The sequence below is a fragment of the Phascolarctos cinereus genome, unplaced genomic scaffold (assembly GCF_003287225.1).
Source record: "Phascolarctos cinereus isolate Bilbo 61053 unplaced genomic scaffold, phaCin_HiC Scaffold_4;HRSCAF=312, whole genome shotgun sequence".
Lineage (NCBI taxonomy): Eukaryota > Metazoa > Chordata > Mammalia > Diprotodontia > Phascolarctidae > Phascolarctos > Phascolarctos cinereus.
In genome coordinates, this window is record NW_027555847.1 from 516,842,238 (window position 1) to 516,869,407 (window position 27,170).

At 35.6% G+C, this 27,170-nt stretch overlaps 1 protein-coding gene across 4 annotated transcripts in view; it reads right to left on the reverse strand.

The window, feature by feature from the left end:
* Window positions 1–27,170, reverse strand: part of PIEZO2 (piezo type mechanosensitive ion channel component 2) — a 505,350-nt gene that overhangs the window by 62,777 nt on the left and 415,403 nt on the right. For all 4 annotated transcript variants that reach the window (XM_078153522.1, XM_020985555.2, XM_078153521.1 and 1 more), the window contains 7 exons: window positions 23,698–23,941; window positions 18,740–18,836; window positions 17,290–17,449; window positions 14,834–14,923; window positions 12,700–12,821; window positions 11,515–11,586; window positions 6,904–7,007 (listed from right to left, as the gene is read on the reverse strand). In XM_078153522.1, coding sequence (XP_078009648.1) covers window positions 6,904–7,007; window positions 11,515–11,586; window positions 12,700–12,821; window positions 14,834–14,923; window positions 17,290–17,449; window positions 18,740–18,836; window positions 23,698–23,941 — 889 coding nt within the window. The remainder of the gene's footprint in view (window positions 1–6,903; window positions 7,008–11,514; window positions 11,587–12,699; window positions 12,822–14,833; window positions 14,924–17,289; window positions 17,450–18,739; window positions 18,837–23,697; window positions 23,942–27,170) is intronic.

Here is a 27,170-nt window from a genome sequence, read left to right on the forward strand (position 1 = left end):
GTGATTTGCTTACTAATAAAATTTTCAACTATTAAAAAAAATAGCCTAACCCAAATGGCAAAAGAGGTCCAAAAAAGCCAATGAGAAGAATGCCCTAAAAAGCAAAATTGGCCAGATGGAAAAGGAAGTCCAAAAGATTGCTGAGGAAAATACTTCCTTAAAAATTAGATTAGAGCAATTGGAAGCTAGTGGACTTTATGAGAAATCAAGACACTGTAAAACAAAATGTATTGCTAATTTATGAAATAAAACTACTACATTCTTATGATTATACATATGAAATCCCATAAATATCAAAGTGATTAAATATCCACTCTATTATCTGGCTGACTTACAGAGAGGAGACAGAGCTCCTCAGTACAGCAGCTCTGAAAAGGAAATGCAGCATAGCAGAATAATAGTTATCCTTGACTATATTCATTGGTGAGATGGGTAGTGTCAGTTCATACACCACTGAAAATAAATGTATAAATGAGCCATATTTGAAGATGACAAAATGATTTTAACATGATCCTTTGCTTGACAACCACATGGTTATGGACTTGTGGGTCATCATGATTGATTCTTGCAGTATCAGAGAAGGACTTTGTCAAAGTTGTCTAAAGCAATTCCAAAGAATAGATGCTGTCCTGTGTGCTTTTTTAAAAAACATTTTATTTAAAGTTTTGAATTCCAGATTCTTTCCTTCCCTTCCTCCTTCCCTCCTCTCCACTGTCCCTGAGATAGTAAGCAATCAGATACAGGTTATACATGTGCAATTATGTAAAACATTTCCATATTAGTCATTTTGTATAAGAAGATTTGAATAAAAGAAAAATTAAAAAAGAAAGTGAAAAATATAGCATGCCTCAATCTGCATTCAATAAATTATCAGTTCTTTCTCTGGAGGCAGATAATATGCTCCATCATTAGTCCTTTGGGTTTGTCTTGGATCATTGCATTGCTGAGAATAACTAAATCATTCACAATTCTTCATCAAACAATATTGCTGTTTCTGTGTACAATATTCTTCTGGTTCTGTTCACTTCACTATGCATCAGTTCAGGTAAGTCTTTCCAGGTTTTTCTGAAATCATCTTGCTTATCATTTCTTTCTTTCTTTCTTTAACCATTTTTTAATTAGTTAATTTATTTTTAGTTTTCATCATTCACTTCCATAAGCTTTTGAGTTTTAAATTTTCTCCTCCCTCCCCAAAACAGCATGTAATCTGATATAAGCTCTACATATAAATTCCTGCTAAATATATTTTCACATTAGTCATGTTTTAAAGAAGAATTAGAACCAATAGGAGGAACCATGAGAAAGAAAAAAAAACAAACTAAAAAAAATGTGTAAATAGTGTATTTCCATCTGTATTCGGACTCCACAGTTCTTTCTCTGGATGTGTATAGCATTTTCCATCATGAGACTTTTGAAGAGTTTTTTAGTCTATCAAAGTTAGTCATCACACAATGTGGCTGTTACTGTGTACAACATTCTCCTGGTTCTGCTCACTTCACTCAGCATCAGTCCATACAAGTCTTTACAGGTTTTTCCGAAGTCCACTTGCTCATCGCTTCTTAGAGCAAAATGAATGGTATTCAGTTACATTCATATACCACAACTTGTTCAGCCATTCCCCAATTGGTGGGCATCCCCTCAATTTCTAATTCCTTGCCACCGCAGAAAGAACTGCTCTAAATATTTTTGTACACGTGGGTCCTTTTCCTATTTTTATGATCTCTTTGGGCTACAGCCCTAGAAGTGGATATTGCTAGGTCAAAGGGTATGCACATTTTAATAGTCCTTTGGGCATAGTTCCAAATTGCTCTCTGAAATGGTTGGATCAGTTGCTTGTCATTTATTATAGAACAATGATCTTCCATTGCAATCATATACCACAGCTTATTAAGCCATTTCCCAATTGATGGGCATCCTTTTGATTTCTAATTCTTAGACAACACAAAAAGAGCTGCTATAAATATTTTTATACAAATAGGTCCTTTTGCCTCTTTTTGGATGTCCTGGGATACAGACCTAGCAGTTTTATTGCTGGATCAAAGGGTGTGCACAATATCATAGCCCTTTGATTATAGCTCCAAATTGCTCTCCACATTGGTTGGATCAGCTTTCATAGCTTCACCAATAGGGCATTAGTGCCCCAGTTTTCCCACATCCCCTCCAACATCCAAGATTTTCCTTTTATGTCATATTAGTCACTCTGATAAGTGTAAGGCAGTAGCTTGGAGCTGTTTTAATCTGCATTTCTCTGATCAATATTGATCTAGAACATTTTTCATATGACTATAAATAGCTTTGATTTCTTTGTCTGAAAACTGCCTGTTTATAATCTTTGACCATGTTTCAATTGGTGAATGATTTATATTTTTATACATTTGACTCAGTTCTCTATGTAGTAGAGAAATGAAGCCTTTCTCAGAGATACTTGCTGCAAAAATTTCCCCCAGTTTTCTGCTTTCCTTATAATTTTGATTATATTGTTTTTGTTTATGCAAAAACTCTTTAATTGTATATAATAAAAATTATCTCTTTCACATTTTATAATGCTTTCTATGTCTTCTTTGGTCCTAATTTTTTCCCCTTACCCATAAATTTCACAAATAAACTGTTCCATGCTCTCTTAATTTGCATCACCCTTTATGTGTAAATCATGCACCCGTTTTGACTTTATCTTGGTATGTGGTATGAGATGTTGGTCTCTACCTAGCTTCTGTCAGACTGTTTTCCAGTTTTCCTAGCAATTTTGTTGAATAATGAGTTTTTGTTCAAAAAGCTTAGATGTTTGAGTTTGTCATATACTAGATTAATATTGCCATTTACAATAATACAATTTGTACCTAATCTATTCCACTGATCTACAACTCTATTTTGTAGCTGGTATCAGATTGTTTTGATAATTACCATTTTATAATACAGTTTGAGATCTGGTATGGCTAGACCATTTTCTTTCATATTTTTTTCATTGATTCCCTTGATATCCTTGAGCTTTTATTCTTCCAGATGACTTTTATTATTATTTTTTACTGGGTCTATAAAATAATTTTTGATGGTTTGATTGGTATGGCACTGAATAAATAGATTAATTTAGGTAGAATTGGCATTTTTATTATATTGACTTGGCCTACCCATGAGCAATTAATGTTTTTCCAGTTGTTCAGATCTGACTTTATTTGTGCAAAAAGTGTTTTATAGTTGGGTTCGTATAGTTCCTGGGTCTATCTTGGCAGGTAGACTTCCAAGTATTTTATATTGCCTACAGTTATTTTAAATGGAATTTCTCTATCTCTTGCTTCTGGGCTTTGTTGGTAATATATCGACATGCTGATGATTTATATGGGTTTATTTTGTATCCTGCTACTTTGCTAAAGTTGTTAATAATTTCAACTAGTTTTTTAGTAGATTCTCTAGGATTTTTTAATTATAATATCATATCATCTACAAAGAATGATAGTTTTGTTTCCTTATTGCCTATTCTAGTTTCTTTAATTGTTGTTCTTCTCTTATTGCTACAGTTAACATTTCTAGTACAATATTAAGTGATAGAGGTGATAATTGGCAGCCTTGCTTTACCCTTGATTGTATTGGGAAACCTTTTAGCTAATGCCCATTACAGATGATGCTTGCTGATGGTTTTAGGTCAATATTACTTATTTTAAGGTAAGCTCCATTTATTTCTATGCTCTCTAGTGTGTTTTTGTTTTGTTTTGTTTTGTTTTGCTTTTTGGTAGGGCAATTGGGGTTAAATGACTTGCCCGGGGTCATACAGCTAGTAAGTGTCAAGTGTCTGAGGCTGGATTTGAACTCAGGTTCTCCTGACTCCAAAGCTGGAGCTCTATCCACTGTACCACCTAGCTTCCCACTCTAGTGTTTTTAATAGGAATGGTTGCTGTATTTAGTCAAAAGCTTTTTCTGCATCTATTGAGATAATCATGTGATTTTTGTTGGTATTTTATTGATATGATCTATTATGCTGATAATTTTCCTAATATTGAACATTCTTGGTATAAATCCCAACTGGTCATAATGTATTATCCTTGTAATATATTGATGTAATCTCTTTGCTAGTATTTTATTTAAAATGTTTGCATCAATATTCATTAGGGAAATTGGCCTATAATTTTCTTTCTTTCTTTTAGCTCTTCCTGGTTTGGGCATCAGCACCATATCTGTGTTGTAAAGGGATTTGGTAAAACTCCTCTGCCTATTTTTTGAATTAGTTTACATACTATTGGGATTTATTGTTCTTTAAATGTTTAGTAGAATTTGTTTGTGAGTCTATCTGGTCCTGGGGATTTTTTTCTCAGGAAATTTATTGATGGCTTGTTTAATTTCTCTTTCTAAGATTGAATTTAGTATTTTATTTCTTCTGTTAATCTGGGTAATTTATATTTTTGTAGATATTCATCCATTTCATTTAAATTGAAAAATTATTGGAATATAGTTGGGCAAATAGCTCCCAACAATTGGATTAATTTCCTCGTCATTGGTGGTGAATTCACCCCTTTCATTTTTGATACTAATAATTTTGTTTTCTTTTTTCCTTTTTTAAATCAAATTAACCAATGTTTATCTATTTTATTGCTTTTTTCATAAAATCAGCTTTGAGTTTTATTTATTAGTTCAATGGTTTTCTTACATTTAATTGTACTACTCTGCCCTCTGATCTTCAGGATTTCTAATTTGTTTTTTAGTTGAGGATTTTTAAATTGTTCTTTTTTTTAGTTTTTTTAGCTGCATGCCAATTATTCAATCTGCTTTTTCTCTATTTTATTGATTAAGCAGTTAGAGATATAAAATATCCTCTAACTACCACTTCAATTGTATCCCATGAATTTTGGTGTGTTGTCTCATTGTTGTTAAGATTTAACAAATATTATGTTGCCATATAGAAATATAAAGTTTAACCCTATTGAATTTATATTTTCTCTTTCTTTTTTCTTTGTTACCTTTTTATGTTTCACTTTAGTCTTGTATTTGGAGGTCAAATTTTTTATTCAGCTTGGGTCTTTTAATTAGAAATGCTTGAAAGTCCTCTATTTTGTTAAATATCCATTTCCCCCCAAAAGACTATATTTAATTTTTCTGAATAGGTGATTCTTGGTTGTAATCCTAACTCCTTTGCCTTCTGATATATCATATTCCAAACCCTCCCATTCTTTAATGTGGAAGCTGTCAAATCCAGTGTAATCTTGACTGTAGCTTCATGATATTTGAACTGTTTCTTTTTGGCAGTTTACAATACTTTCTCCTAGACCTGTGAGCTCTGGAATTTGGTTATGATGTTCCTTGGAATTTTCATTTTGAGATCTCTTTCAAGTGATGATCAGTGGGTTCTTTCAATTTCTATTTTGCCTTCTGGTTCTAATACATCAGAGCAATTTTCTTTGCTAATTTCTTGAAAGATGTTGTCCAGGCTGTTTTTTTTTTTGATGATGTCTTTCAGGTAGTCTAATAATTCTTATATTATCTCTCTTGGATCTATTTTCTAAGTCAGTTGTTTTTCCAATGAGAAATTTCACATTTTCTTCTACATTTTACTTATTTGATTTTGCTTTATCATATCTCATTGTCTCACAGAGTCCTTAGTTTCCACTTGTTCAATTCTAAATTTTTAGGAATTATTTTCTTCAGTGAGCTTTTGTACTTTCTTTTCTATTTGGCCAATTTCCATTCTTAGGGAGTTATTTTCTTTGGTAATTTTTTGCATATCTTTTCCCATGCTATTGACTCCTTTTTCATGATTCTCTTGCATTACTCTTATTTCTTTTCCCAATGTTTCTTCTACTTTTTAAATTTGCTTTTAAACATCCTTTTTAAGCTCTTCCAGGAATTCTGGGCCTGAGACCAAATGATATTTTTCTTTGAGGCTTCACATGTAGCCATTTTAACACTATTGTCCTCTTCTAAGTTTATGCCTTGATCTTTCCTATCACCACAGTAACTTTGTACAGCCAAGCTCTTTCTTTTTCTTGCTTTTTGCTCCTTTTTTTGTTCCTGCCCTTTTTTTGTGAGTTGGTGTTTTTATGTGAGAGTTGGACTCTGATCTAGTACTGTCTCAGGCTTTTTATTCTGGGGGTATGGATCTTATTGCTGACTTTCACTGATTACATGGCTTAGTTGCTTTCTTTCTCTGAAGAGTAGGCTTCCCTTTTTGCATGTACTAGGGGATGGGGACTCTCTGTTGTCCTCCCCTGGGTGTGTGGGGTTTAGCTGCTGGCCTGCTCCAGGGGTGGGGCCATGCTGCTGGGTTTCTATGGAAACAGGGTTTCTCTACAGGCCCTAGGGGTGGGGGTCTCACTCTTGGCCAGCCCTGGGGTGGGGCTTCACTACAACAATGGGGTCAAGGCCTTGCTTGTGCTAGGGGTGGGGTCAGTGGAGTGGGGCTGGCTACTGTTGCTGTTGTTCTTAGACCTTGCTCCTTTCCCACCCAGTGAGAGCACCTCCTGTGCTGATAAACTGCTTCCCTGCTCCTAGATCAATTCTGAGGTGGTTTTCTAGTGGTCTGGAGGGGAATTTGGGAAGGCTTCAAAGGGTTCCTTCCTCACTCCACTATCTTGGCCCTATGTGCTTTTTTTCAATAAAGTGACATTGAAGTTCATTCACAGAAATATCATGTAACAACCACTGAAAATCTTTTGAAGCAAGTGAATTAAGACTGGGCCCTTAAAAGATTCTTGTACGTAAGTAATTCTAAGAAAACTGAAAGCAAATAGCAATACCAATAAGCTGACAAAAATGTTCATTTGTAACAACCAATTCCAGACAGAGATTACATACTTCTAGGGGCTGTAATAAACATGGTCACAACCAGAAAAGCTTAGCCCTCCAATCAAGCTCAGTCAATCAGAGCAGCTCTTCCAACTTATAAACTGTGTATATTTATTTACCCCAGTCCACATTTACCTGGAATGCTGACTTTCTTGGTGGTTCTTCATCTTTTTTTTCTTCCTCTTCTTCTTCCTCTTCACTATCCGTCTCAAACAAATAATAATCTCCACTCCTGACCACTAAGCAAAACAAAACATTTACTTATTTCGTGAAAAATATAAGGAATATTAGGGGCTCTTTTCTGAATGACACACAAAGATATTCCAACAAACAGTCAACAAAGGATCATTAGGATAGAGGAAGAAAAACAAAGTGAACAGAACTCACTGTCAGGTTAATATTACTTAGTGCCACTATGACTAAGTTAAAGCACAAAGGCCATGTCTATACCACTTAACCGAATTGGCCAAAGCAAAGTCAATCTGGTACTTTCAACCTTCTTCATAGACTGTACCAATCAATCAGATCAACTGTGCAGCAACCCAATTCGATCATTACAGTGATCAAAATAACTCATCGATGGTGGCACGATTTTGTTATTTTGGTCGTATAGATAAGGCCAAAGTGAAGTGGAGGATTTGCAATTATCTCATAGAAATTGGCTGTATAGATAGCCAATGCAGATAATTCAGGGCTATAACTAGGCATTAGAAACCTTCCACTTCACCTTTTGCTGTGTAGACCTGGCTTCTGCACATGGAACACATTGGACATGACAAGTATGGCAACAATTGAGCATTATAGGTTGGTTGGTTGGTTGTTTTTTAACCCACATTGCCATGAGGAGGAAATGGGCAGGTAAGAAGAAAACTAAACACAGTGCCTGTTTCTACATGAGGATAGTAGAAGAGACTGTGGCATGACAAATGGGATCAGCATGACTCACCACTGATATTCTTTAGGGGTGGTGTGGAATTTGAGAACTATATTTTGTCATGCAGAGATCCATACTGATCATCACAACATATAGCAAAAAGAGCAAGGAGTATGTTTGCCCTGCTATAGTCTATTCTTTCCTCTTGCATGTAAACACAGTCTGTGTTAGGAGTTTGTAGCAGAGAAAGTTGCAAGGTCTATCCAAATATTTTAGAGGAATTTGATCAATTTAATCTTTTTCCATTTAAGATGAATATATATTATAGCTTTGTCTCATCAGTGACAAGAAACCCAGCATAGAAATTTCTGATGTTACATAAATTGTACCATCATTATCCATAAAATATACTATAGTTTTGTTTTTTATTTAGGCTTTCAAGTGCTGGGCCATCTTTTATGTTACACAATGTGATATCATTTGTTTATTCATCTTTTGGACTTAAAATAATGAGGTAATGGAAAACCTTGGCTTGTTTAAAACGAATTGCTTGAATATCACTAAACAAAGTAATAAATAAAAGTAATTTTGCCCATGGTTTCAGATAGAATCTGAAGCCTCCATTCATGAAGATGCAGAGTGAATGAACTGGGCCTTATATCCTTGAACAGAAGCATTTATTTTTAGTTTTGAATAAGGTAACAGGCCCAGGGCAATAGGCCCAAGCCTGAGAAGGGGAAATAAACAAAACAAACAGAAGACAATAATAAGCGAGAACAAACCAAAGTCACAGCATTACATTTGACAGTGGGGAAGACCATTAAAATTATGCCTTCATGTAAACTTAGAGATTAGCAAGAAGAATTACATAGGGTGTATGTCATATGTTCAGTTGGGAAGAATTCAGAGTAATATATGAGTCAACATTTTACCCTCATTATAGGCTCTAAAATCAACAACAGCTTAAATTTTATTCAATCATACCTCCTAAAATGTTTTCTGTACTCCGTTGGACAAACGAACACAGAGTTTTGATATATTTTAGGAGAAAATTATTTGCTTTATGCTCAACAGGAGAATGTTCTTTCAGAGATAATTTTTTATGTTTCAGTGATTGTTATGAATTACATGTAGTATTACCACAAACCTCCACCACTACCCAAAAATAAAAAACAGAATCTTATATGGTCTTTTAAAATTATCAGGAGACTAGAAAATAAATTAAAATGGAAAAATCATTTGTTTCTTTTGTGATATTTACCTTTAAGACCAAATATGTCATTATACATATGTATATGTATGTGCATATACATATATATTTCATAATATATAAAATGAAGGAGTTGGATTAGATGATTTCTAAGGTCCCTTTTATTCATAAAATTCTATTAATATATGAGATATCTCACTTGGTATTTCTGATACATCCTCTCCCTAAAGTGTATGGGGTGCTACTGTCATGACTAGGAGGTGACAAGATTACTTCAATGGGTCTCTTCTGTGAGTCCCTTTACAGTCTTACTGTTCACATCTCCACAAACCTGGCACTTAAAAACTGTCTTTAAGAATGCAGGTATTGAACAATGCCAGACAGGCTTGACAGGTGACGCCATAGGAAGGATATAAATGATATGGAGATATGAAATACTGAAAGGGAAGGTATGATTGAACAGCAATAATGCAACCTTATGTGTACACATAGATATGGAACTGGGAACATTTGAGTAACCCAAAGGCCTAGATTAAGATATTCAGTGATTTCTAATAATGTTGTTAATATGCAAATAGTATTCTCCTGGTTGTTATTATTAACTTCCATAGATTTACATATTGCTATTTCAGAAGTACTCATGTTGACCACCTAATAAAATCGTACTGACAAATCCAGTAACCAAGTACATCACAACAGTGGACCACAATAATGTACCTTTCAAATAGTATAGTCCCATCACCTATCATATGCTAATTTTTTGTCTGTTTCTCAGAAGGATGCTACTGATGTATTTTGGCAGACACTAAGAGGAAAAACACTTGGCAGGGAGCTTTTAAAATTACAGTTAGCATCTGGTTCCAAACTATGAATCACACAAATTTCTGCATTATTGCACCATAAGGTATTGTAATGATGCACATTTGGTTTAAGACCAGTGTCCAAGAACATGATATAATGAGGGTAAAATGAATCAGAAAACCCAAAGTCAATAATAACCTTTGTACTGGAAATTCTTGAATGTACTAACAACTAGTATGATGATTAACAAAGACCTTATCCAATTCCTTCAAAATACCATTTTCAAATGAAAAAAAGAAATAGTACCACATTAAAATGGCATGAGACATTACCTCAGGTGACAGTATAATATGGTCGATAAGAGAAATCTTTTTGAAAAAGGATAAGTCTCTCTAAAGTAGCAATATGCCCTTTAGAAACATAAAGATAGGCACAGTTTACTTGTGACTTGATAGAAATGGACATACAGTGTACCTTAAGAGATTGACACGAATATCCGTCAGTGTAGAAATAACATGGTCACACAGAGTGTACAATATAAGGGATTGCAGGGAATTGCAACTTTACTTTATCCAGAGGAATGCATGAGTTTGTCAACAAAGCATTAGGCTTTCTTTAAGAATATTGGAATCAAAGCTTTGTAATGCTTAGCCAACACTACGTTCTGAAATGTTGCATAATTTGTTGAAAATGTATCAGGAAATGTACCTGGCTGGTTTTAGGAAATTATGTCATAGGTAAGAAAGGTTAAGGCCAACTTTACATGCTTAAGGAGAAACTGATGGACTCCAGATTTTGGCAGTATTATTCAGTGGAATTCAATTCAAGTCCAATTTGGCAGGGTTTGTTAATCTCATACAAGCTGAGTACCCAAGTCCTTTCTAGGTGGTAGGGCAGGTAGGCAGATAGGTCCTAGTGGATCAACTTTCCTAAATTTTTCAGTCTAGTCAATTTCATGGCAGCACAGCCAAGTCACATTGGTTTGGAGAAACTTATCATACTAATGGACTGAATAAATGCTGTGATGTGGCCAAATGGTAAATGGCATTAATTAAAACAAGGCATTTATTAGATAATTTTCTTTCTAATGCCATATTTATTATGGTGAAGTTTTTACATTCTGTGTGACTTCCAAATTCTGCTTTTCAGAAGGACTTTCTGATTTCTGGTTCCAGTTCATCATCACTGAACAACAGGCTACTAAGAGGACATAATACCTGCCAGGAATGCAATTTAGAGCACTAGCACTGGGGAAATTTTGAAAAGGAGAAGAAAACGGGAAGAAGTAAAATAAATTATATTCATCCTCCACTTTCACATTTAGCTATTTGCTTAAAAAAACCCTCAATGCAAATAAAATCAAAGCTCTGAGATTTATAACGGAAGAAGAAACTCATTGTCATAAGCTGTTACTGTCTTATAAAGGGAGTCATAAAATATTTGCAAATATCTGCTTGGTATCAGAGACCATTTCTAACATAAGTGTATTTCCAAATCTAGGTGCCGTGGATAAAACAATATATAATAGCTAAGCTTGGTCAGCCTTCCGGACCTCCGAATTAGATAATAGTCATTTTCATTCTCTTAATAACCTACAAATTGTGTTCAAGGATTGGTTAGGTTAGCTTCAGCTATCTCGAGAAGGGATTGTACAGGACCATAGAGTACCTATACTTAATAAGTCACCTGTACACAAGTGCACAGGGACCTTTGTAATAGTAAGTTTCTACACGCAGGCCCCCTATCAAGTCACAATGATTAAACCATGCATGGAACAAACAGGTCATGGGAATGCCCGAATTCTGGTCAAGGATATAAGGGTTAAAATCGATGAAATTGTAAGAGGATCGAGAAAACCTACTGGAAGCATGATCAACCCAAGGCCGCCACCACTGCTTTTTTTTGCCCTTGGCTTTCTGTTTGTCTGCTTCTCCTAAAATGAAATATGTCCAGACATTAATTCTTACAAAATGAGAAAACAAGCTTTGAACACCACGATTTAACAACTCATTATTGTCAAATCTAGCTAAACTCTAAGAACACATTAAAGGGTCAGGAAAAGGAAACTGCATAGTCTGAAAAGTGTTCAAGTATCAGGGGTCACAACTGAATCCCAAAAGGAATTGGCTACCATTTATTTTAAAATGCTCTGTATTTTCAGCTATTCCTTTTCAAGCTAGCACATTTAGATACAAATAAAGTGAAGGGATCATCATTTCACCATATGTTATATACCAATGAATATTCCATAGAACTAAAACAAAACAAATAAAGTTTAAAGAGATAGAGACATGCCATTTTTCTAAAATTCATCTAAAACAGTAATTTTAAAAGCCAGACAACTTACTTATAATAGATATTGATAATATGTGGTTGGAAAATACTAATTTATTAGTGATTGATGGAAATTATAATCTAAAAACAAATATGGTGCTTCACTTCAATCCCCGAAAACCATGCCAAAAGAAAATCCCATGAAAATATGTTTCAAACCATAATCAATTTTGCTACAATAATATATTTCACAAGGCAAGTTACACTGGAAACACCAGCAATCCACAATTTTAGATTCTGACATTAGGTGTCAATATACAATGCGCATGTATATGATTTGTTTATTTTAGAGAGTTTACAAAAACTAGAGGAAATTCCAGAAACAAAAACATTACTACTTCTCTTCCCAAATCAACTGGTTCTCTGTCATTTGATTCTTCCTCCTCCAAAGGTCTAGAAACTAAAATGATATACATCTCTCCAAGCAAACTGACTCTCGACCCAAAAAGAATGTATTGGTTTTGACCCATTTGGCATAATGAATGGCTTAAAATCAGAGTTTCATTAAAGCTTTAAAATGTACTTTAGGGAACACCTACACAACATCCTGACTTATTCAATTTATATAAAAAGGCAAACCTTGCACTAAAATAAATATACTGTCAATGTTAGAACTGAGAGAAACCCTTTCTTCACAACTGTACTGATTTCCAAATATTGTATGTGACTCAACTTCAAAGTAGCTGAATGGTGAGAAAATGGATTGACATACTTTCATCATCCTCTTCAGAGACTCTTTGAAGACTCTGTCCTTCACCTGACTCCTGGGTCAAACTCAGCATTCTCTCTTTCCCCTTTTTGTATTTCTGTTGCCTGGCTTTGATGCGGTCCATTCTAATAAAAGGAAATATTAGTCATGTTATAATCTTTAGCTTTCCATAAGACTAATGTCTTTGATTTAGACAGTGATGTTTCTGAATGCAATAACAATCATCAACAGGCTTTTAAATACTTTGGCAATTGTGTTAAGGCAGCCACAAAGAACCCACTACCACCTTTGAAATTTATTATCTACTTGGGGGAATTTAAAGATGATAGTGGTGATGATAATAAGTGAAAATAAAATTATACTAAGAATGTTCCAAGTTACACTTTATCCCTAGTTATGTTCAGATTCCTGTAGTATGGCATAGTGAACATAGTACCAGACCAGGTGGAAGGAAGACCTCACACTAAGTAGTATGACCATGGGCAAATGATTGAACATTTCAGAGCCCCAGAGTCTTTATCTATGATATGGAGATGATGGTACAGGATAATTTCTATCTGATATGAAACCCATCAAACATAAATAGGAGAAGAATCAAATAATAACTGATATTTATAGGATACTCTAATTTTTCACAACTCTTTACATATAGGGTCATTATTATTTCCTGCTCAGAGCACATAATATGAGTTTTGAAGAACACAGACCTGTGCTTTCATTGGTAGAAGAACTAACTCTATATACCAATGCAGATTAGCACATGTTTATCGTTTATAATCTTAGAGAGTATGTTGGGGCATAATGGAATTAAAAGCCCTAAAAGTTATCCAGGCTCTGGATTGTGAAACAAATGGGCAATTGGTCTCGAGAATCTCAATGATGAAGAGGTCTGATACATTTTTTTTCCTTAGGGGACTGATGGCAACATTGTTAACTTTTAAGACAAAAATAAATGCATTCTGAAATAATTTGGTCCAAATTTGGTATATGTGAAAATCAATTTTAAAGATAATAATATAGAATAATAATAATAGCAGCAATAATAAAACAATAATAGCAAAAATAACAATATTACTGCTATTGCTTTCATATTATAGTGCTTTGTCATTTTTCAAGTACTTTCACATGACATACTGTCAATCTCAAAACAGCAGTTTTTTTATGGAATGATGTGTTATGTTAAAAAAAAAAAAGGAACAAGAGAAACAGTTTTTCCAGGGATGGGGAACCTGTGGCCTCGGGTTCCCCACCCCTGGGCCCTAGAAGATGAAGTCAGAGTAGAAAGGGCCCTTCTCTTTAGAATGGTCTTATTTAAGGACTATTTCAGTCAATTATTGAATATTTTCCTGGTAATCCATGGCATTTTTCCCCTAATCTGGATGGAAAAGCTGATGAAGCAGAACTTTTTGTTAGTCATGCCTTAGACTTTTATCCAGATGATATCATATCATATCACCATATCTTAATATTATTGTTGTTTGTTGCTCTCAAAGAAGACCATGACATCAGGAAGGTGATGCCATGACTTGCAAGTGAATTGGATTTAAGTGAGGGAGGGCTGTGCAAAGTCACCAGCCCCACTTTTCTCCTCTGGAGCCATCTGAGTCCAGTGGCAAAATACAGATCAGGACAACTGGAGATGCCCGCACTTCCCCTCCCCCCACCCAGTATCTTAATGATTCCACTGCTAAAAAGTCTACTTCATGAAAGCACTAAACAGTGGTCTTGCAGAACAAAAATTTCACTACCCCATTGGGTAGACAGTTGATTTTTTTTCCTATCCCATGTACTAACTTTACACAAATCACCTAACCTTCCTAAGTATCAGAACACTCCCCTTCAAAGTGCAGGGGATTGTAATATATGACCTCTAATGCCCTTTCCAGCTCTAACATTCTAAGATGATCCCCCCTTTTGAGTTCCCTTCACTACCAGATTGTGAGCAGTACAGGATTACTAATGCCTTGACAACAATCATGGAACTTCTCATTCCATGGAAAGCTTCATGGCAAGTGTCAAAGTTTATCCAATCAAGATACTTAAAGTTTGAGCTCTAGTGACTCTGAGGGCAGCCTGACCTCCCTTTTGGCATACTGGATTGCTACCCCATCATCAGAGAGAAATGAAGCATTCGTACTGTCTCTTCAGCTGGTCCATTGATTTTTTTTCTTCTTCCATTCTTGCTTTCACAGCCTTTACAATTGTAGCCTGGAAAAGTTCAGCACCTCTAAATAAAAATTCAGAAATGATACAAGATAGATTAGAACCTTATGTTTGTCCTTCCATGAAAAAAAAAATCAAGGATTAGAAACCATCATAGATAGAGGGGAAATGAGTCTAAAAATGAAGCCCTAGAGCCTCTTGGCAAGTGATATCTGTTTTCTAACAATTTACAAAAATTCTTCTTCTGGGCTGGAAGAAAATAGTATGTGACTTTATAAACAGATGTAGTTTTATCCCCAGTGCTTAGAGAATAGTAAGCATGTAATAAATATTTTTTGACTACGTGACTGAATGGGGTACAACCTACCACTTTTTGTCAGCAGGCTGCTTATAACTTGTTAGCTTATGAATGGAAAGCAGAAGGGAAATGCAATTTTTCCGTACCTATGATATGCTAGGCACTTTACAAATATTATCTCATTTGATCCTCATAATAACCTTGTGAGGCAGGTACAATTATTATCCCCATTTTACAGTTAGGGAAACTGGGGCCCAGGATCACACAGATAGTAAGTGTCTGAGGCCAGACTTGTACTCATGTCTTCCTGTCTTCAGGCTCGGTGATCTATATAGCATGGTATAAAGGTAGCAATTTTTACTTCAAAAGAGCTACACACTGATGCTGGATGATACAAAAGACCATTTGTCTCTTGAAACTTGCCTTAAAGAAAGTAAATATTCCAACACAGCCTTATTCTACTCTTACTGGGAGATGTAAAAACAATAGTTTTCACAGTACAAGAGAGTTCACTAGCTTGTTGAACTGAAGTACCACTGGTTAAAGGTAGAGGGTAGAACCTGGTCTTCCTTTTAATATAGGTCTATTAGTGGATTAAATATACTTCAAGGCATTGCTCCAAGTCAGCAAGTCTGAGCTGCATCCTAAGGTAAATGTAATTCATCAAACTTTCTTCAGTCTACTATGTTTGGAACACAGAAAGAAATTAGATAATGAGCTCAAGAAGTGGAAAGCAATGGAAAACACCCTTGTAAAGTGGGCAGAGCTAGACTTGAAGTGAGTCCTACCTCAGGCGCTTACAAGCCATGTGAGCCCTGGCAAGTCACTGATCTCTTCTGCTGTCAGTTTGTAAGTGTGTAAAACGAGGAGTTTGAGCCCCTGATTGCTAAGGTTCCTTCCAGTACTAAATCAATGACTTATGTTTAAGTCAGAGCCCTGAAGGAAGGGGTTATAGGAAGACAAGACCACAAGCATCTCTGTCTGATGATATGACGAGTAAGGTATACACAGACAGGGCCTGGTACCACAGACCCCACACAGCTCTCTTTCATCTTTCTCTTTCTGCTTTCCTAACCGTCATATCAGGAGGGAGAAGTTGTTGAGAAAAGTAATGAAAAGGGCCCGAGGAAAAAGGAATACAAATAGCAGTAGCAAAAAAAAAATAGAAAAAGACAAAAAAAAGACAAAAATAGTAAGGTAGAAAAGAAAAATAAGGAAGAGTACAAGTATGAAGTATGCTGAGCTACATAATGTTGTGTGATAATTAATAATACACAATATACAGATCAAGCCATCCATCACAATTTCCCTCTTCTCCTGTGATCGACACATCACGTACCTCTCTGTTACTTATTTTCATCTCCTTTGCTCCAGTTTCTAGTGAAAAGGTAAGCCTACTTGCCAAGTCTAACCCTCAGTTAAGGTTCTTGATCATGTCCCCTGCTCTCTCACCTGGGAGATTGTGCCCTCTATCATTCTATCCCAACCTTTACTCTTCAGTATCTTCTTATCCACTTGCCCCTTCACTGGTCACTTGCCATAAGCACGTCTCCTTCAACATAAAAATATCTTCACTTGACCCTGGCATTCCCTCAAGCTATAGTCCTATAGCTGATCTCTTTTCCATAGCAGAACTCCCACAAAAGGCTGTTTATATTGATTGCTTCCATTTCACTGCACTTTCCTTTCTCAATCCCTTGTAGTCTGGCTTCTGAACCAGTCACTTGACTGAAACTGCCCTTTCCAAACTTAACAAAATTCTCTCAACTATTCAATACAATGGTCTTTTCCTCATCCTCCTTTTTGACATTTCTGCAGCTTCTGACACCATCAAGCACTCTTTCCTCTGGGACAACCTCATCTCACTTGGCTTTCGTGACTCAGCTGACTGCTCTTTTTCAGTCTCTTTTGCTGGAACAACATTATATTCCCAACTACTAAGTGCGGGTATCTACTAAAGCTCTATCTTTTTCCTTCTCTTTCTCCACATTTTTTCTCTTGTTCCTGTACACATAGTAGGTTCTGGATGAATGCTTGTTGAATGATGGTCTCATCAGTTCCATGGAATTCATTTATCATCTCTAAGATGATGACATATCACTACCAATGATGACTTTTATGTAGACATTTACCTTGATGCCAGGATTTGTGAAGCTTTTATGTCAGCAACCACGTGGAGGAAATAATAACTCATGAAAACTCTTCTTTGCAGCAAAAGGAATGCAAAACATATACTGTCCCAGATAATTCCAGCCTCACCACTGGGCAATTTACATTCCTTATTATCAAGAGCTATGACAGCAAACAAAGAAAGCCTGTGTTAGAATGAATACACCTAAAGTCTTTTTTTTGGTTGTTGTTGTTGTAATATTTATGCCATAGACTGTTACATTTGGGAAATCACAGCAGAGCAAATAAACCATACTCTCTGGCTAGCTAGGAACTTAGGTACAAATGTTAATAGTAATAAATTGTTTATATTTTAATCATAACCTTATCCCTCAACAATTCATCATTGGGTTTTTTTTTAATCTGCAGACATGAATCATTATCTTTCTCTTTTAATCACTAGGTAATGATGGCCAAATTGTGCTGTAACAGGAGCCTCTAAACTTTTTTGATTGTTCACATACTCATAATATGCATATATTCACTTAAGTTATAAATTACACACGTGTACTACTGTATGAATAATTACATATAGTATAAAACTTACCTAAAACAGAAATTAAGATAGGGTACATAATATTTGATCCTGGAGTTAATAGGGAGCCACTGAAGTTTACTGAGTAGCATGGCATGTAAGTTATAGCAACAGTAATAATGGAAATTTGAATTTAAATAGAACTTCAAGGTTTGTAAAGTACTTTACATACATTATTACCTCATTTGATATAAGATTGTAGCTGTCGAGGGTACTACAGTTTTATAGCCTCCATATAGTCTATTAAATAGCACTATAACCCACTTGCATTTAGGAAATCAATCTATGCTTTCCTTTCTGCCTGTTGAAAATTTTTTTTAGCTTCAGAAACTTTTAAGTTCTTTTAAAATCATATATTTTATTTTGACATAAGAGTCACTTCCCAATAAACAATCCCATTGTACTCTACCTAAAAAAATGAGAAGAAATCAACTGAGACTGACAGAGTAATATTTCACTCTTATAGTTAGCCATTTCTTAACAGAAAGGACTTGTGCCCTATTTTCAGTCCTCTGGGATCAACATTCTTTCTATTTCATTTCAATGTCTTTTTTGCTGTCTGACACCAATATGGTAAGCATGGGGACACTGAAGGCAGCAAGGGGCCATGATGCTCCCTAAGGAGAGGTGAACTGGCCCTGGTTAGAAAAATGGAGCAGGCTTAAACTTCTCTCCAAATAAATATTAGGATTGGGCCCCTCAGTAGTCACTGTAGTTCTAGCCTATGTGCCCTATTTCAAAAAAAAAAAATAGGTGCTTTGCATTATTTTTCAAGTTAGGCCAACAAAATTCCCAGATGAGCCAAAATGCAATCTCTCCTACACCCCTTCTACTACCACCATAACCCCTTTCCCCCCACAAAATAATATAATACTTACGCATTTTATAACCTTTGACTGTACAGGCCAAGCTGAAGGCTTGGATCAACCAGCAACTGTTGTTAACCAAGGATTCAATGTAACCACATGCTCCAATCTGCAAAACAAATGGAAAAAGTGAATACGCAGACTATACAACGGCAACAAATGTTCATTGGTCAGGATCCCCAGAAGGTTCATGAATTTAATCACAAGTGATTGTGGTTCATAATATATGTTTCTAAATTAGAGGCAGATACTGCCACTCTAGTCACTCAGCAGTAGTAAGTGGGATGATGAGTGAGGCATAGCTGTTTTCTGAAGAGATTCAGCTCCGTGGAGTGGAATGAAGCCAAAGAAGGATGATCTTTCACAAAAGCTTTTCTATCTTTGCAGAAAAGAAGGTCTGTAGACTTGTTGATAGGATAAGTTTGAATTTGAAATGGCTAACAAGGTAAGCATTTCCCTCAACAGAACATTTTCTCAAACCCAGGACACTGATTTGGTTAGGCTTTTTTATGGTGCAGAAAGAGAAGCTATACTGATTGCCACAGGGAAAAACAAACACATCTGTTTATAAAAAAAAAAGAAGCTATAAAATGTGCTTCTTATAGTCCTCTACAGTCAAGGGTAAATATTTTTCCACATTATTATTATTATTCCCTTCCTGGTTTTGAGTTCTAGAAAACTTAATAAATAAATAAACTATTATATCCTGTTCTTGTCTCATCTTTTCCTGGTTCTGTGATTTTGGTCATCCTATCAACTATCACATCAAAGCCTCTCCCTTCAAAGCCTAATTCAGGTATCCTTTACTTCATGAAGGATTTTGTGATCTCCTTTAGCAGGAAGTGATCTTTCTCCCTCTTCAAACTTCTCATAACACTTTGCAGCTCTTCTTCATAACTTATCATTATTTTGTATTATATTTATTCATATATCTATGAAAAAAGTCATGCCAGATTACAATCATTTCCTCAAAAAAATTGGAATATTAGATTGGTCAGTCAGGGGAACGATACAGAACCAATTTGTTTAGATTTCAGTAAGGCATTTGATAAAGTTTCTCATGTTTTTTTTTTTTGGAAAAGGTCAAAAATGGATTAATGTCCAGTTAGGTAAATTCAGAACTGGTTAAATGGATATATCCTAAAGTTAATAATTAACGGTTTAATATCAACTTGGAAAGAGGTCATCAGTGGACTGCCTTGGGGAAATCTGTGCTAGGTTTTTTATGTTTTACATTTTTGTCAGTGACTTGGATCAATGAATAGATAATAATAATAGCAATAATAATAATAATAATAATAATAGTTAATAATAACTAACATTTGTATAGTACTTACTTTATGCCAGGCACTGTGATAAGTGCTTTACAATTATTATCTAAATTGAGCCTTACAACACTGAAGGTAGGTGCTATTATTATCCCTGTTTTCCAGGTGGGAAAACCTAGACAGAGGTAAAGTGACTTACCCAAGGTCACAAAAATAGTAAGGGTCTGAGGCCAGATCTGAACTCAGATCTACCTGACTCTAGTCCCAGCACTCTTTCCATTGAGCCACCTAGATGGCATGCTTATCAAACTTTCAGTTAATGTAAAACTTCGAGAGTTTACATTGCAAAACAGGACTGGTATATAAAAAGGTGTCAACAGTCTATAATGTTGGACTGAATCTAATACATAACATTTATCCTTGCTAAATTTCAAGTTTTACACTTCAGCTAAAAAATAAATTTATAGAATTGGAGAGCCATAGCCAAGCAGCAGTTTAACTGAAAAAAAAAAGATAAATAATAGAATATGGTAGACAAAAAAGTGAACGTGATTTTAAGCTCCTTTAAGAAATACAGTATCCAGGACTGTGCTTATAAGTGTCAAGTTCAAGACCTATTATAATGGGGACCTCATTACTTCAGAAAGTTACTCATTTCATTTTTGGACAGCTCTAATTGTTACAATTTTTTTCCTCATATAAAACTGAAAAACCACATATAAAGACTTGTGTTTATTCTAACCCAGCCCCACCCCTCAGATGCGTGTTGCCAGCATGACATCAGGCAAATCCTTTCAATTTCCTGGATCTGTTTCCTCATCTATGATGGGGATGGACTGGAAGGCTTCTAGGTCCCTTCCAAATCTGAATCTGTGATCCTTTGATCTGTGACTAGGGAGATAATAGTTCCATTGTATTCTGCTTTAGTCACACCTGGAGTATTGTTTTTAGTCCTGGATGCCACATTTTAGAAAAGTCATTGATAACCTGGAGAACATTCAGGGGAAGATGACTGGAAGGGTAAATACCATTAAGTTATATCATAGGAGAATCAGTTGAAAAAACTTAGGATGTTTAGCTTCGAAAAGATCTAGTGGGACCATGAATGCTTTGTTCAAGTGTTTACAAGCTTGTCAATGTTCCTGCTGATTATACTAGACGACCTTCTAGTCATGAAAATTTGTGATTTTAAGCTGTCTGAGAACAGGAAAAAAATGTTATTCCATCTTTGAAACAGATACATAGAAGGTGTTCACTTAAATGACTCCAATGAGAATGGGTATTTCTGAAACATTTCTGCTCAAATTTGGGGGCAATGTTGTGTTTTCCAATATATATTAATAACAAGTTAAAATTATAAAAAAAAGTTTAACACATTCAAATAAGCTCAAATTAAAAAGCTAACTATAGGCCGAGACTTCTAACAACTGACAATTGAATTTATAGAAACTTAGAGATGGAATGGATTTGTGATCATCTAGCTAAACATATACACAATGAATAAAGCCTCTACAACATCTCACAACAAGGTGTCACCTAGTCTCAATTTAAAGACTTTTTTATAGTGGAGGACTCACTACCTCAGAAAGCAACCCAATCCATTTTTTAATAGCTCTAATTGTTTGGAAATTTTTCCTCCTATACAAATGAATTGCATTCCCTATAAATCTATAGATTAGATGTTGATGTTAGACACTGGAATCGAAATAGTGCCAGCACAACGGCATCTCCTACTTTCTAGGAATAAGCTCACCCAATTCATATCTCATTTGTGTAATAGGAAACTTTAGTAGTAATGAGATAAAGATGACTTAATATTAATTCAAAGAGGTCTTGAGAGTTACCTTATTTCTTCCAAAAAATATATTGTTTCACTTTGACATGGAGGTAACACAGGGTTAGTTCATAAAGGCTATTCTACTACAGCATAAACTTTGAAAATTTCTACCAAACTTGAAATGCTTAGACTATGTTTGGGCTCAGGGGAAATCTATATCAGTATTGTTTAAGGACCTGCCAAGCTAATTATAAATAGGCTCATTACCAGAAGATTTTTTACCAAGTGCTAAATTTTTTTGTTGTGTTGTTGTCATGATAACCCATAAATTACACAAAAATACTAAACAGTCCTCATCCTGTGTGGCCTTATTCCATGTCTGTGGGGTCATTGATGAGTTGAATGGTGGTGGGAAAAAAGTAAAAAATGTATTAGCAGGACTAATAAAGTTCAGTACTTTTCCCTTTATATTCTTTATTTTCAAGATTTCCTAGAAGCAGCTGGAGGCCTAAGTGATAGTGTCTGCTTTCTTCACTCCTAGATCCAGCAGTTCACCACTATCATATCCCTAAGTGCCTTTAAAATGCTATGGTTTTCTGTAGCCTTTTCCTTTTCCTGCTAGTTACTGTCTTTTTCTCTCATGCACTTAACTCCAATACACTTTCTTCACAAAATGAAGACCTAGGGTGGTAAGAAAGTCCTTAATATGCATTGCCATTATTTCTATTATTGATAAGAATAATGGAAATGATGTTTCTATGGCCTATTCATAAAATAAATTATGCAGGAAAGTATGAACAGCTACACAGGCTTTGATCTCCTTATCATTAACATAATAAGATACATGCCAAAAACAAATCAAATGAGTTTTATAGTTAGATTGCCTAGTGAGCTCATTCCTAAGTAGTTTGGAGAAAAGAAAGCCAGGAGAGAAGCAAGCAAACACTGCATCATCGTCCCTCTAATGCACACCCAGTTACATACTGATATGTGAGTAATCTACTCCCTTATAGCAATTGATTTTTGAGTCAGGGTCATTATTTGGAGAAGTGTTAACCCTTTTAGCCCATGAGAGGATCATTTTTAAGCTTGTGGAGAAGTAAATAACTGAATAGTATGTTTATAATCTAAAAAACACTTTTGTATCATTCCCATTACTACCAGGGAGTAAATGAATTTTCCAATACTCCAAGAGATACCCTTACCTTCAAATTTAAGAATAGCATTTTTCCCATCTGAACATTAAAGTATATTCATCAATCAAAAAAAAAAACATCAAACCATGCTAATGGGCGAGCCTACTCTTCCCATGTTTGAGGCCAATTTGTTTTCAGTGTTTCTATTTCTCCCTCCTTCCATACAAAAGATGATGTACGAACATCCTACATGCTTTTTAATAGCTTGTCTCATACTGTTTCCATCACATAATAAGGGAAGAGAATTTAATACTCTCATAGTTCTCTAAGAAAGATCAATGTTTCTAAGCCAAAAAAAAATCACACCTGCTAAAATCAGGTACTCTCTTCCATTCTAGAAGAGAAGGAAATATTAATATACATGGGCAAAATATCACTTTTTTGCAAGATGGGCATTTATAGCATTAGATTTAGTTGTATCAGGTGTGAATATTTTTAAAAGAAATACCCCACAACTCATTTCTATAAATGCATTTCCATGTGTTTCACAACTATGGGCTTGAAAAGAATAAAAAAGGCTCTACTTATTTAATACAGAAAAACAAGTAAAATAAATAGTCATTGGGACACCAAATTGGCAGCATCTGAACAAACTGCCACAAGATCTTGGGTTTTTCTGAGACCAATATGATGCAGCAAAGGGCTTTTAATAACCACTGAATGGATTGTTTACTCTTAACATTTAAACCACAAATGTGTTATGGGCTGAACTACAACAGTGCCACTTACTGACAGTATATTTTTCATTGTAATCACAAAAACATTGTATGCAATCAGCCAGTCCCAATAGCGAAGGATGCTTTTGATGGGTTTCAACAGCAAATCTCCCCCAAAGAGCAGGAAATAGAAACAGGCCACCAAATAACCCATGCAGAATATGCTGATCCTAGTGGTTCCAGTAATGAAGATGATTGTAAGAACAAACCAGAAGAGATAGCTAAAGATAACCACTTTGTACATGTCCAAGTAAGACCTGCAACACAAAAACAGGACAATGAAAGAATAATCAGCAAATTCTACCACAGGGCAGTAAAATCATATTCACCATTTTGCTGTGAACAAATTTTTCATCAACTTTCATAAAACAATAAAACTCTATGGTTAGCTCAAATAACCAAAGTCTCATCTTGTCCTCTCAAGATATTTTACTGACTTTGCAACTGAAAGACTTCTACTATTCTGATGTCTTATCTGCAACAACAAATGGGATGTTTATATTGATGTTTTCTGTAACTTCTTTTGCCTTTGCATTGGTTGTAAGTCTCCTAAAGAATTATTTGAATTTTCTTTGATGGATAATCTGAAAATGTTAGATTAAAATGCATTTCTATTGTCTGCACAAGCTCATGTAGGGGCTAAATGTAGAGGTTTTTAATAACGGCACACAGAAAGATCACAATGGTACTTCCATTCACCTTCAAATGTCTGAAATAGTCTTTGAAAGCTTCATTTTTGTTTTTTTTTCCCTTAACAGTATTTTTTTCCAATTACAAGTAAAGACAGTTTTCAACATTCATTTTTGTGAAATTTTGAATACCAAATTTTTCTCCCTCTCTTCCTTCCCTCCCCCCTTCCCAAGACAGCAAGCAACATGATATTGGTTATACATATTGGTTGGTTGTTTTCCTTGGTTCTCAAAGAGGACCAAAATGACAACGCTATGCTAACATCAAGTTTTAGTGTGGTTGATCAGACCAACACAAGCCTGGGTGGATTCTCCAAATTTGTGCATCTTGCATTTCTTTTGAGCTATTTCAATTCTGCCTGCTTCTCTGATGTGGGCATGCAATGTTGAGCAGTGCTGTGCCAGTGTCTCCCATGTCACACAATCAATTCCAAAGTTCTTGAGAGTGTTCTTGCATCACTTCTTCTGACCACCATGTGAATGCTTGCCATGTGTGAGTTCTCCATAAAAGTCTTTTTGGCAAGTGTACATTTTGCAGTTGAACAACATGGCCAGCCCTTCAGAGTTGTGCTTGGTTAAATATATTTCCACATTAGTTATGTTGTGAAAGAAGAATCAGAACAAAAGGGGAAAACCACAAAAAAGAAAAAATAAAAAAAAATAGATTGAAAACAGTATGCTTCGATATGCATTCAGACTCTATAGTTCTTTATCTGGATGTGGTTAGCATTTTCTATCATGAGTCTTTTGGAATTGTCTTGGATCATTGTACTGCTGAGAAGAGCTAAGTCTACCATATTTAATCATCGAACAATATTGCTATTACTGTGTACAATGTTCTCTTGGTTCTGCTCACTTCACCCAGCATCGGTTCATTTAAGTCTTTTCAGGTTTTTCTGAAATCTACCTGCTCATCACTTCTTATAGCACAACAGTATTCCTTTACATTCATATGACACAACTTGTTCAGCTAGTTTGCAATTGATAAGGAAAGCCTCCTTTTTGCATGGCTAAGACAGTTTTATCTAGTTCCCTTTGAAAGGGAAACTGTTTTTTTCAAGGAAAATTGGGGAGATGTCCTACTATTTCTGTGCTCTGGTACCATCTGCTGGTTTTTGAGAGAGTCACAGGTGCTCTAAAGAATTCTCCTGAAAGGGAAGTGGGGGGAGGAGGGAGCTATGTTTAACCCTTACTCCATTAGATTTTTTCAGACTGAATGAAGCTAGTCTTCCATCTCTGGCTCCGTATGGAATTTGTCTAAATTCTCCTGGTACTGCTCTGGCTTCTGGAACTGTAAACAGCTACCTCACATATTCTCCACCAGACTATGTAGGGCCCCATTTATGAAGAGATAGAGAGTTGGTCCCTGCCTGAAATTCCTACCTTCCATCATTTAGCTGAGGGCTTGAACTCCTATTATTAAGCAAATACTACTGAGACTAACACTAGTTGTTAGTTTAACACTAAACTGTTGTCTTTTTTTTTCTTTTTTTTTTTAAGGCAGTTGCGGTTAAGTGACTTGCCCAAGGTCACACAGCTAGTAAGTGTCAAGTGTTTGGTCTGAGGCTGGATTTGAACTCAGGTCCTCCTGACTTCAGGGCCGGCACTCTATCCACTGCACCACCTAGCTGCCCCAACACTAAACTCTTGTCATCCACTGGCTAACACACTGACAATGCAGTTAGTCAGCTTGAGTGAAAAAGAGAACAGATTGTGAAAATGAGGGGCTTTGGAGGGTGCAAACATTTATGCCCTGCCAGATCTTGGAGGAAGGATGGAGATGGCAGAGCAAGGGAGGTCCCATAATTTGCAGGTTGGGAGGGGAAATTGGTAGGGCCTGAGAATTTTATTGAGAGGTAGAGTGTCAAAATAGACAGCTGGCTTGAAGGTAGGAAAACCTTACATTCAAGATCCATTTCAAACTCATACTGGCTTTATAACCCTAAGCAAATCACTTAATGTCTCAGAGACTCTCTAAGATTGTTAAGACTGCAAATTGCAAAAAAGGTGCCAACTTGCATTGGTAGAGAGCAATGTTCTAATTTTTGTTGTTTTACTGCTGGTGGTTTTTTACTGCTCTGAGCAGAAAATTTTTATAAGATCTGACCACTGCTTGGTGCTTTAAAAAGATCACATGACCCATCCAATGTTAGCTGATGAACCAATTAGAATAGTAGAGCCCCAGGAAAGGAAAAACAGCTGTGTAAATAATGACCTAAAACCAGCCGTGTTTTTAAAAGAATATTTCAACAATTTAGTATGGTGGAAGCAAGACCGCCATATACCCACATAGCTTAGAGAATACATGGAGAGAGGTGGTTTTCTCAACTGGGAGTTCCCTGTACCAGTGAAATCAAAGGTCCAGTGCCAAACTGTATCCTCTGTTTGGCTTTCATACACTTCACAACCTGATCTTTTCTTACCTTTCTGGCCTTCTTAAACTTTAGGACTCTCCATGCGCTCTCTAATCTTTAATCTAATGATGCTTTCATCACATATTTCAAGACACCATTTCTCAAATCCATACCTTATCAGTGGCTCTCTTCCATGCCTTGAATGTTCTCTTTCTCCTGTCTACCTTGCAGCTTCTCTGAAATGCTTCAAGACTCAGCTCAAATCTTACTTTCTCCAAGAAATATTTCCTACTAGTTTTCTCCTCCAGTTTAATCCACTCACCACTAGTGCCTCCTCTGAGGTTACCTTCCATTTATATGATACATATATTGTATGCGTATTAGTTGTTTTCATGTTTTCTCCCTATTAGAATTTCAGTATGATAGCATGGGACTTTTTTTTT